This window comes from Sceloporus undulatus, unplaced genomic scaffold (genome assembly GCF_019175285.1).
Source record: "Sceloporus undulatus isolate JIND9_A2432 ecotype Alabama unplaced genomic scaffold, SceUnd_v1.1 scaffold_13, whole genome shotgun sequence".
In the NCBI taxonomy this organism is placed as follows: Eukaryota; Metazoa; Chordata; class Lepidosauria; order Squamata; family Phrynosomatidae; genus Sceloporus; species Sceloporus undulatus.
This window is the reverse complement of record NW_024802935.1, coordinates 4,264,722-4,277,343: the sequence shown is the minus strand read 5'-3', so window position 1 is coordinate 4,277,343 and position 12,622 is coordinate 4,264,722. Positions and strand designations below refer to the sequence as shown.

The 12,622-nt window shown below is 41.4% G+C and overlaps 1 protein-coding gene across 1 annotated transcript; it reads left to right on the top strand.

Annotated features, from left to right (window-relative positions):
- Positions 1 to 1,465: 1,465 nt before the first annotated feature.
- Positions 1,466 to 8,705, top strand: LOC121917246 (uncharacterized protein C3orf85-like). Its single transcript, XM_042443012.1, has 4 exons — positions 1,466 to 1,616; positions 3,492 to 3,613; positions 5,314 to 5,400; positions 7,825 to 8,705. The coding sequence occupies exons 1-4, from the start codon at positions 1,568 to 1,570 to the stop codon at positions 7,834 to 7,836; spliced, it is 270 nt and encodes an 89-aa protein (XP_042298946.1). The 5' UTR covers positions 1,466 to 1,567; the 3' UTR covers positions 7,837 to 8,705.
- Positions 8,706 to 12,622: the final 3,917 nt, after the last annotated feature.

The window sequence follows — 12,622 nt, the reverse complement described above, 5'->3', positions numbered from 1 at the left end:
GCTTACCCACAGATTTTTTTATCCACGGATTCAAGCATCCACGGCTTGAAAATGCTGAAAAAATGTATAAATTCCAAATATCAAATCTTGATTTTGCCATTTGATATAAGGAAAACCATTTTGCTATGCCATTATATTTAATCGCACTTGAGCATCCACAGATTTTGTTATCCACGGGGCATCCTGGAACCAAACCCCGCAGTGGCTTCGGATCAGAGCTGCAATACCCTCCGTCTGATAAGGGCCATTGCTGCCACTACAGACTTGCCTTAATCCAAGCTCTCAGATAGTATTTCCAGAAGCCCAAAGTGTATAAATACAAAAACTATTTTTGTTTATGGAAGTGAATCACAGCATAGCAGATTAATTATTAATTACATTGAAAATACCACATACCTTTTCTCATACTCCTCTCAAGCTAACTCAGACCAACCATACCCACCCCCTGACCAAAACTCTCTTCCCTCACTCCAACTCTAACAAAAACTACCTTGTGTAGCACCAAACTTTTGTGTAACGGAGCTCCCAACTGTCATTCACCAGCCTTATGCAAATCCTTACCTTATTTTCTAATATACACTCGATACCATATTTTATGGTATTTAAGCCATATTTTCCATACAAATCCATGACATCACTGGGGAAATATGAGAATATGTCACTGTATTCTCCATCATCGTGTACGGATGTGAGAGCTGGACAGTGAATACAGCGGATAGGAAGAAAATCAACTCATTTGAGCTGTGGTGCTGGGGAAGAGTGATGAGAATATCGTGGATGGCCAAAAAAACACATGGATCCTTGAACAGATCTAGGCTGAATCCTCCTTGGAAGCCAAGATGATCAAACTGAGGCTGCCATACTTTGGCCACATCATAAGAAGGCATGACTCATTGGAAAAGACAATGATGCTAGGAAAAGTGGAGGGAAATAGAAAGAGAGGAAGACTACAAGCTAGATGGATGGACTCTATTAAGGAGGTCACAAGTATGAATTTGCAGGACCTAAGCAGAGCAGTGGAGGACAGGGGGGCTTGGAGACGTCTCATCCATAGGGTCACCATGAGTCAAGGATGATTCGAAGGCAGTTTACTACAGATGTCCCTATGCATGTGTGTATGCATGCGTGTGTATATGTGTCTACACACAAGCTGTCTTGAGTATCTTTTTATTTTTTTAATGGAAAAGTGGTGTATTGATTAATTAATTAATTCAATCCTGAAAATGCTTATTCACTTGTCCTCTCTGTGCTCAGACCCATTGTGTCACCTCTTCACTCACATAGCCAAAAATGGGAGTATATTTTATATTTTGCATTAGCGCAGCTTAGCGTATTAAGCATCTGTTCTTTGGGAGAAAAACATTTCTGGCAAGTATCAAAACGTCCTTGTCAAAAGTCCAAAGGGTAGAAAGAGGTCGATGAAACATGTCTATGCAATGGTGGACTGTGCCCTCTGCCTGCAACTTGGATGTAGTAAATCATTTATGAAGCAAAGAGAATATAAAGTACAGAAAGCAACCAATTTTTGCAGCTGTACTGTGCAACATTTCCCCACAGAATACACACCATGACTATGACAACATTCCACCTGGTTATGTGTGCTGTGTTACTGAAAGGTAAGCTTTTAGAGGCCTATTTAACTAAATACATTTGCTATTAAATATAAACACACAGCTTCTCAGTTAAATCATTTCTGTCAAGTAGACTGCCCAAATCTATGACTGGACATATGATTGCTTGATGCAATTTCAATGGGGTGCATTTAATTGTCTACTGAATCTAGAGTTTAGGGAAGTTACCTTTTTGGATTACCATTCTCAGAATGCCTCAACCAGCTGGGAGATACTAGGAATATCAGTTCAAAAAAGAAAGGAAGGAAGAAAGGAAAGAATTGTCACTCAAAAAAAGGGCAAAAGAATCTTGCTACAAAGCAGAGTTTCGTGCAGCATTCATTGTATTATTTGGTAAGGCTTTTTCTTTTCACTGAAACACTTTTGTAGTAAGAGTGAAAAAGCTTTATCAAGCTCTTCTTCATGTTGTACCCAACAACCAGTGATGGCGAACCTATGGCACGTGTGACAGAGGTGGCACTCAAAGCCCTCTCTGTGGGCACATGTGCTGTCACCCCAGCACAGAGTTTGCCAGGGTTTGTTACTAGAAAGCCAGAGGGACGTGGCACTTTGCAATAAATAAGTGGGTTTTGGATTGCAGTTTGGGCACTTGGCTTCTAAAAGGTTCGTCATCACTGATTAGACCTTGCATGTGTTCATAGGAGTTTATCACATGGGGGAAATCCTGTGAAAAAACGGGATTTAAAAGGTAGAAAAAACCCACAAAAGCAGGTTGATTTTCACACATTTCATTGTTAAACCTGTGTTAACCCAAACAGAAAGTAAACAAAAGCTGCTCCTTTTTACTTTTGGGATTTTCCAAAAGTAAAAAAGAGTGGCTTTTGTCTACTTTCCCCTCCACTTTCTGTTCAGGTTAACATTAGTTTAACAATGATATTGTGTTAAAATAAACCTGCTTTTGCAGGTTTTTCCAATTTAAACTTCCATTTTTGCAGAGGATTTGCCCTGTGTGATAGACTCCATAGACTGAGCCTCATCAGTTCTAATATTTGACAGGAGAGCAATTCCATCAGGGCAGACAAATGCCCTTCTCTTATAGTGTGACTGTTTCATTCTTTCCTTTCAGTCAGGTTTAGCTATTCATTCTGCTACCGTTTTCTTGTGAAATACTGTACTTAGTTTTTCACACAGTTTATACTGCAGGAATTAGCCTGAGTTAGTCACGGGATGATCATACATTGCAGGAGCAAGACTAACTTGATAGTAACAGCTGAAATCCATCCATCTGCGTAGAAATAGGTTCTAGGTGGTGTGTTTCACTTGTTATTCAGTTCTAGTTTTCACAAACACTTAAGTCGGGTTTGTTAACCAGTGATCAAAATGTTGTTGTGTCATTTTCAACTATAGGGACACTAAGGTAAATACTTCATGGGGTTTTCTTGGTCAGATTTGTTTTGAAGGGATTTGCCATTGCCTTCCTCTGAGGCTGAGAGAGTGTGATTTGCCCTAGGTCATCCAGTGGGTTTCTATGGCAGAGTGGAGGTTTGAACCCTGGGCCCAGAGAGACCTAATGCATCTCTCAAGTACTGAAATCTCTAGCAATTTCTGAACACATTTGGCCACTCCAGAGGAGCCCTCAGATGAATAAATAAAGCAACTCAGATTGCCTATATATTGGAGTGACTTGCCTTTCTTGTAATACATGATTTTTATAATGCATTACTTTCTGTTAGGTTTAATGGCATGCTTTGAAACACCCGTGGCTTGCCAAACTGTAATTTTAAACATATCCGTGGATAGAACCTAACAATTTACTATCACATGAGAGGACATTTAGGATATATAACAATAGCTGCTTGTTAAACATGTTTGGAATTTGCATAGTCTATAAATCTTTGATTCCAGTTATTTGCCTTTCAGGGATCCTGGGACTACCGTTTGCTTCTGAAGAAGAAGCCAATCAGTTTTTAGGACTAAAGAGACAAACACCTTATCTGGACTATTGGCAACTAACTAGCAGCCAGAATACCTTGGCTGAACAGGTATTGATCGTTTTAAGATCCCATACTAAAGCTTTCAAATAACTAGTGTGGTTTGGAAGGCAGAAGATACATCTTTCTTTGCCAGAAATATTGGAATGATAATTGCAAACCTCTGAAAAGTTATTATTTTTTGGACTAGAACTTTTAGAACAGCAGTTCTCAACCTGTGGGTCGTGATCCCTTTGGGGGTTGAACAACCCTTTCATAGGGGTTGCCTAAGACCACTGGAAAACACATATTAATGAGGAAGTATAGGTTAATGTTATGGTTAGGGGTCACCACAACATGAGGAACTGCATTGAAAGGTCACGGCCTTAGTAAGGTTGAGAACCACTGTTCTAGAATCTCTAAGCCAAATTGGCCAGTGGTTATTATGGCTGGAGGATTTTGGGATTTTTAGTTTAACACAGTATTGTTTTAAAGATCTGGAAAATAGTAAGTAAGGGGCTTCTCCCCATTTGTAAGAGCATTTTCTGTGTTCTAAATACTTGAAATTAGCTAGCAATTTACCTACCAGATGAATGAAACAAGTCTTAAAAAGCAGTTGCATCATTAAAGAAACAATGCAAATAGTCATTTGACTGGATATTCTAAATAATAATAACAGATAACTTCATGTGTCAGTTCTTTAAGCACCCCAAATGGCACATCTGTGAACAACAGCAGGTTTCAGAAATTAAGGGGCAAAACAGATGGCTCCATCATCACCCCTGAGATAGCTGAATTTGGGCTGCGGAAACTGCATGGCATGGCCCCAATCCAGCCAGCTTCCACCCCAAATAGGAGTGGGAAAAGTCACTTCCTATTTGGGGCAGAAAAAAACTGCCCATTCGGCTCTTTTGCCGGCTTTTCGCCAGCTCTGGGGCAAGTGGCGTCTGAACACCATGCTCCCAAGTCACCCAGAAGCCAGCATATAATCTCTGACACGGCTTCCAAATGACTCGGGGGCGAGGTGTGCCTAAACACCATGCCCCCAAGCCGGCTAGAAGCCAGCTTTACCGAGCCATCATGGCAAGAAAAGTAGCCACAATGTGATTTTTAATATGAAATATGTGTCTTCTATGGATTAGTCATGAGTTAGGACCTTATCGCACACACAATTTTAAATGTTCTGGGGATGGAAGGAGGACGCTCATGTGCGCGCACGTGCTGCAGAAAACGGAGTTTATCACACACAAATGCGCCCTTCAAGAGGCCCTGTTCCATCCCCGGTGCACACCCGTTCGCGTCCAATCCTGACGAGCATGATTTTTTGCTGATGGAAGGTAATCCGTCAGGCAAAAATCATGCCCGTCAGGACTGGACGCGAATGGGTGCGCGCCAGGGGATGGAACAGGGGCTCTTGGAGGACATCTTTGTCTTTGTGTGCGGTAAACTCCGTTTTCTGCAGAGTGCGTGCGCACACGAGCATCCTCCTTCAGTCCCCAAAACATTGAAAATTGTGAGTGCGATAAGGTCATCTGACTTGCCCAAGACAACCCAATGCTCTCCATGGTTGTGTGGGAAGTCAGACCCCGTTTTTCTGCAGTCCCAGTCCAGAAAACATTCAAACTACTACACCACACTGGTTGTCACTTACTGCTTTTAGCTGCTGCTATAAAAATATACTTTTTGACTACTCTTGCGGGGAGGGAATTATTTATAAATGTTGTACCGAATAGGTTTCCTGGCTAAACAAATGCACACTGTGTTCTAAATAGGTTAGTGAAACCTGGACTGCACTGAAGAGATCAGCACAGCATTACATGGATTTGCGATTGTTTACATTTGATACTGACTACAGCCAGGTAACTTACATTTAAAGACTGACTCTTCCAGGGATGCAGCAGGGGATTCTTCCAAGGATGTACCTAGGGTAAAAGGTTAAAATGCTCCCTGATCCTCTGCTGCTGTCACTACTGCCCAGGAAGGCCTGCTTTTTTAAAACAAAACAAAACAAAAAACAGACATTATAGCTACTCCTCATCTATGAACATGCACACTCTTCTGCGCCTTCACAGCATGGACAGAAGAGGACAGAAAGATGGCACCAGAGATGCCAGAGTAAAAACTGGAGAAGGCTTCTGTCCTGTGGTATTTCAACAAGTGTTGCATGACAAGCAACACCTATTGAAATTTCCTCTTCTTTACAGCCATTAAAGGTGTAGAAGCCACCTCTAGTTTTTCAGTGTGGCAACACTTAATTGGCATCAATAGTTGTGCCAGTTCTAATAGTCCTCACATGCCATTGAGAGAGATGAATGATATCCTTTCTTGGTGTTGCTACCACCACATTCCAACACCCATTTCAGTCTAGTTTCAGATCAGAGAACAGAACTGAATTGACCTCAGTCACTCTGACTGAAATCTTACTCTGGGTGAAAGGTGTGTGTGTGTGTAGGGGTACTATCATTTTAATCTTTCTGGATCTGTCAGCAGATTTTGATACAATTGATCATGATATCTTTCTGGATGGGCTCTATTAGATAAGAAGGCATTGCATTCTAGGAGTTTATTGTATTGGCTTTGTTCCCTCGATAGATGTGGGATATAACTTTAAGAAGGCGGATCTTATCACATTTCCCCATCACTGGGGAGTATGCAGCCCATATACAACCACCGCATCTTTTCAAGGACAGGAAAATCCCATGGGCTGCTTACTCCCCAGTGACAGGGAAATGCGATTATTTATTTATTTATTTATTTCCCGCTCTTCAGCCAAAAGGCTATCAGAGTGTCTTACAAACCGTTAATTAGACATTTCCTTACCCTCAGGCTTACAATCTAAAAAGACAAGACACAAAAGGAGAAGGGAATGGCAGTGGGGAAGGGGGAAAGTCCAGCAGATCTTCTCTCCCTTGGAGGTCTGGACCACGGCAGATGGATTGGAGCAAGGGCCCTTCTTCTTGCTCTGATTAGGCCAGATGGAGCTGGCCTGTCCTTCTCTCCCTCTGGATGATGGAAGGCCTTCTTCTTTCCAGGCAAGGCCTGATGGAGCTGGCTTGTCTTTCTCTCCCTCTGAAGATCCACCTTCTTTAAGCTACACCCCACATCTATCATGGGAGCAAAGCCAATGCAATAAACTCCACAGTGTTTCCATTTCTGTCTGCAAGGAGTAGTATTAAGGCAGTGGTACTCAAACGTTTTACCCTTAGGACCCCTCCTTTACACCTATATGTGGACATTGCTCCCCCCCCCCAACTCAGCATAGTATATGAATAAAAATATTTTGATTATTTGGTGTGCGTATTTTCATTCGCATATTCATGTATATTCATATTTTAACAGTTTTATAAGGAAACAATATCACTGAAACTAGAACAATTTTGTTTAAATAAATTCATTATTTAACTCAAAGCATGTGTAAAATTTACACATAAAAATGCTTGGAAAGAGGAGGAGGAGGAGGAGGAGGAGGGATCAGAGCCTCCATGTCTCACACACCCCTTGCGCAACTCTTGTGCACCTCCTGGGGCTCCCACCCCACCATTTGAGAGCCACTGCATTAGGGGTTCATGTTCAGCCTCACAACCATTAAGCTGTAGGGTGCCACAGGGCTCCAGTTTGTCGACATTATCCAACATCTATACGAAGCTGCAGGAGGAGCTCATGAGGGGTAATTCCCAGCTCTGCTTCTCCTTGTCATCAGAGTCCACTCAGGCTGTACAAGTGCTGGATCTGTGCATGAATCCTACAATGGGCAGGATAAGGACCAATAAAGTGAAGCTGAAAACCAGTAGGATAGAGGTGCTGCTCAAGTCCAGGAACTGGATAAGCAACCTACCCTGGATGGAGCAGAGACAGTTCTAATTACCCTTCTGTTATCCCACTTTTAAGCTGCTTTTAAAATATCCAAGTTTCTTTCTTCTCCTCCTATTTCCCCTATGTCCTGAGCTTACAAAGGGGGAATCTTGCCTTTTCCAATAGGTTCAGAGCAAACTGCTGCAGCCTCTCCTGGATTGTCTGTCCTTCCTTATTAATAACTTTTGTCATCTTGACCAGTTGACATTGCTTGATTAGTTTTCATCTGTGAAATGTTGGCGGCTAAGTGGCCAGCAGAAATGAAACTTCAGTTTTATGTATCTGACACTATTTTGGCTCTTACTGGATCATGGTAACTTTATGCAGCTTTAAAATAAAAAAATGAAAAAAAAAGCATACAGAGCCCTTCAGCCATGTCATTCCACATTGTAAGAGAAGGATTCTGACCACAGTAATTATTCTATTCACAGGAACCACATTAGCTCTTATATGGATATGTTACACCAATCTGAAGCAGGTCTTCAGCGGCAAAGAAGGCAACATCATATACAGAGACTTCCAACAGAAACTGAACCTTGTCCAGACACTTCTTATATCTGTTGAGCACTTCCTGGAATATTAGTACCGCAGGCAAAGAGTGTTATCTAATAGACATCCAGCATCCATTAGCCTCCACAGAAATATATCTATCCTGCCTCAAATAATAACAAAGACACAAGATGCTGGAAAGTTGTCCAAGCCCTTCTAGAAGTGATAGGACCTTCCCCAAGAGAACAAAGCTTCTCTAGCACTTTTGTTTCTTCATGGTACAACCCTGTATTCTGTATCCCAAGGTTGCACAAATTACAAGATTCATTTAGCCTTCGACTGCTTCCTGTGCTGTTCCCAAAAGTGGAGAGACTTTGCACCCTTTTTTCCCCCCTGAAGACCAGTTGTTTGTGGCTTCCCAAGTCCCTGCATTCTGGTTAACAGTGAAAGTAGAAACTTGATCCCCTTCCCTAATTATAATCAATAGAGAAAGATATTAATATTTGTAGATTGGGTCCCCAAGTACAGCCATACTACAGAGTCTTGACCGTTGAGAAACAACCTTGAGCAGGGGAACTGAGAAAGATACAGTTAAAGCTGCAGGACTGTTGAAGACTGCAGTTCTCAGTATGAGATGTATCCCTTTTAATACATTTTATGTACAAAGGCTGACTAAAGAGAAATAAATGCTCTATTGTTGATTGTTAAAATGAAGTCATGGGAATCCCAATAATGTACATGCAAATTTCTAGTCATCTATAATGTCTCCTTGCTAACTTATAAATGTTGGAAACCTATCAGTAAAGTTGCTCTTTCTCTGCTCTCACAGACTGCCGGGCTGTTCTGTTTGGGAGGGGAGAGGAGTCCCTTGATCAAGGATAACTTTCTTTCATACAGATTCAGGATTGACCCACAGTCCATGTACAGTGGTACCTCGGGTTACGAAATTAATTCGTTCCGCGGCTAATTTCGTAACCCGAAAAACCTTCGTAACCTGAATTGCCATAGGCGCTAATGGAAAAAAATAGCTCTCTGCTGCCCTCCGGTGGCGAAATAGCGCCAAGGTTTTTTCGTAACCCGAAAAAACCTTCGTAAGCCGAAACAATAAATCCCTATGGGATTTTTTCGTATCCCGAAAAATTCGTAAGCTGGGTAATTCGTATCCCGGGGTACCACTGTACACTAAAAGTGGTTGTGGTGGGAGCTGATATCTCAGTTCTCCCTCCTGCTTATAACAGCAGCACTGAGATCATAGGGAGAGATGGAAAAGACTTCTGCCTCCACTGCTTCCCCCATACCCTCCCACTGTCTTGATTTGGAAAGAACAGTCTCTGTCATCCCACTTTTTCAATGGTTTCTAATATGTCCCAGTTTCTTTCTCCTTTCCTCACTTCCCCCTCTATCCTCAGCTTATTTCAATTGCTGCATAGTAATTTCAATGTACAAAAGTAGCTTGTACTCCATTAACTCTGTGGGGGGAGATGAGAGAGCAAAATCTTACCCTTCCAAGTGGCTAAGGCAAAAGCAAACAACTTCAGTCGCTCTTCCATTGTGTGTCACTCCTCATTAATAGCTTTTGCCATCTTGACCATACACTGATGTTGCTTGGCCACACATGACCTGGTTTTAATTGGTGAAATGTTAGAGGGTATACTCCCAATATTTCTTACACTGCAGCAGGAATGCAGGAATACTTTAAACCTCCTCATTCTTGTGTGCTGAGATGTGTGTGTGTGCACAGTCCAGAAGACTGAAGGGTTTGTGCATATATATATATATATATATATATATATGAATGATGTGGAACTGCAATGATCACATGAACAAGATTGCCCTCTGACCAAACTAGTGGGTCAAATGGCATTTTGAGGGAATGGTGGTGCTCTACTCTAAACTCCACCCCTCACCTGATATTTCCATTTCACCAGTGCCCATTTATATTTCGTCATACAGAGAAGGGCACAGAGTTCTCAGCCTTTTTTGTTCTTGGGGAATTCCCTTGTTATCTCTGATCACTGACTAGAAATAAGAGCAGGGTTGTATTCCCAGTTGAAAACAACATGAGGCCATCTCCTCTGTTTTACAACATGGCCACATAGCCTGAAAAACCCACAAAAAACTACAGATGCCGGCCATGAAAGCCTTCGACTTCACATTGGAAATGCCATTGTTTTGGGGATCCATAGACTGTAAAAAAAAGCCTGCACTCACACATTGGCTCTGTCTGAAATGAGGCAGGGAAGCTGCCGGATTTCATGCTGTCCCCACAACACAGGCTGACTGCCCCCCATGTTCCAGGCAGCCTGGTTGAACCACTGTCACTCTCATCATCCCCTGACTGGAGTTCCACTTCTGGTCTGGTAAACAAAATGCCCTCCCTTAATCTTGCTACCAGCAGCTACTACCTTTGAATTCATTAATTCTTGTGCATGAGTCTGTGTGCTGATTATTTTGTTAATAAAACTACAAAAACTATTTGAGATTGCCTCTGGAGTTCTGTATGATTTGGAACTGGTAGAAACAGGGTTAAGATCCCAAGGTCGACTGTTGCTCCAGCCAGAATATTGGAGTGATTAAAATTCCCCTAAACATATTAATTTGTGGGTGTCTTCTCAGGACCCCCAGCATTTTGGACACCAGCTCTTTATCAGGGGTAGCTGGCTGAGGCTGCTCTGTAACAGGGAATGCTGTAGGCTGTTCTCTGCCTGAGAGACTTGCCTGGGTCCCTTCTTCAACCTCCCCATCAGACTCTTCCTCTAGGTCCCAGTCCTGCAGATCCTGGTCCGTGACACGCTCAACATCGTGGTGCTGTGCACCGTGAAATATGATGCTTCAGAGTGTGGTGGAGTCTCCTTCTTTGGGAGTTTTTAAACAGAGTGTGTATAGGCATCTGCTTTGATTGTATATTCCTGCACAGCAGGGGGTTGGACTGGATGGCCTTTGGGGTATCTTCCAACTCTATGATTCTCTGATTCTCCTAGGTCTTCTCCACCGTGGGCCCAGCAAAATCAGTTACTCCCTGCATTGCTACACACTGTGGATCTATAACTGGCTTTCTCATCTTAAAAATTATTGTATAAATCAAAAGTATAAATACTGACAAAAAATCAAAATAAAAATCAGATGGGGTAATTTTTAACTTACATGGCTTTCTGTAGAGAAACTTGATAAAGGGTTATTATTTCTGCCAAGGAAGCCTGGTGGCAAAGGCATATTATTATAGCCTTCTCTATAATATGTGTCACACAGGAAAAATAGGCTTTGAGTCTCAATGCGCCCTTTAATATGGTTGAAATATACTTTAGTAATTTCTGCAACTGATGTGACATTATTAATACAAATGTTTTGCCAAGATAATAGCCACAGCTACTTATCTGCCATAGCAATTAAAAACTGCTAATAAAATACCATGAAGCTAAATCACACAGTACTTTCTATTACAGAGCTCATTGCAGAAAACCTAATTTTTACTGATGGGCCACAACTTGTTAGGAACTCGTTTTTGCACGTAATGCCATGATAAATTTTAATACTATAGATAACACTTGCTTCATTGCCACATTAATTATGTATTTAAAACTCTGCAGGCCAACCCCTGCAAGGAGAACGCATGTCGCCTGTCAACGCTGCAACCCAATCCAAATTACAAAAGTGTCCAATTCATCAACAGTGGCAGCTTTTGACATTATTATTCTACTTCAGACACTCTATGCATTAAATTACTGTCATGCTTCCTTACCTTTCTGGCTTATGAGGAGAGCACTAAGGGTCTTGTTGACGTTCTTCCAGGACTTCTTGGCTCTGCTAAATATTAAATATTTGAGCATTGCTCCCCTCCCCAATTCTTAATTAATAATGGTACCTGTATTCAGTTTATTTAACGGACCATACACAAATATACAGTGTACTACAAACTACAAATAATGACAAGATTTGTTGCATACGAGTGCTGTTTATGGGCTGCTGAAAACACATGTAATTCCAGTCATATCATATGTGATAGAGTCTATCATCTATTTGGAACTTGAACAAATCGGGGCAATGGCATGCAGTTGCTGCGGCCCTGATCCAATGTAGCTGGATGTAGCTCCACCCTTTAGGGGCAGTCTGAACAGCCTCTCAAATAACAAAATAACAGTGCCAATGTAACATATTGAGCTAAGAGCTTTCCATGTTAACTGCATGAATGATTTTACTCACTATGCATATGTGCTTTGGCAATATTTGGTTTCTTAATAAAGAGTGTTGTAGAAATGTGTGGGGTTCAACTCAGGTTCTTGCATTATGGTATTATATATATATATATAACTTGCCATTTAGTCCTTTTAAAATTATGCTTATATGTCTGGCCTATGATTTAATTGTGGACACAGCAAAATAAACCTGCTTCTCTCTCTTTCCTTCTATCTCCTTGTGGATGTGGAAAGCAGTTGGGATGGTTCCACGTGACTGCAAACAAGAGCATATCAGAAAATATCCATTAATTTAAGGAAAATTCTTGTACATTGTCTTTATGGGACAGTCCATTCTTCCTATATCTCCTTATGAAATGTAATGCAGCATGCTGTCTCCACTCAGTTTTCTTCATCTGGGAAATGTTCTTGCACAGAAACTGAGATTTTCATTCTATATTTATGGGATTTTTATTATAATTTGATGACAATGTGGAGTAAAGCATCTTGTTTGTAGCTTACATTTTTCACAGGCACAGGATCTTGTCGTAATGAGAAGTCTGGCACT

Excerpts from the sequence above, each read along its gene's own strand:
- LOC121917246 (XM_042443012.1), top strand. The coding sequence starts at position 1,568 with ATGACTATGACAACATTCCACCTGGTTATGTGTGCTGTGTTACTGAAA. Across the intron at positions 1,617-3,491 it reads GTGTGCTGTGTTACTGAAAG|GGATCCTGGGACTACCGTTT; the intron begins GTAAGCTTTTAG and ends TTTGCCTTTCAG. Across the intron at positions 3,614-5,313 it reads AGAATACCTTGGCTGAACAG|GTTAGTGAAACCTGGACTGC; the intron begins GTATTGATCGTT and ends TGTTCTAAATAG.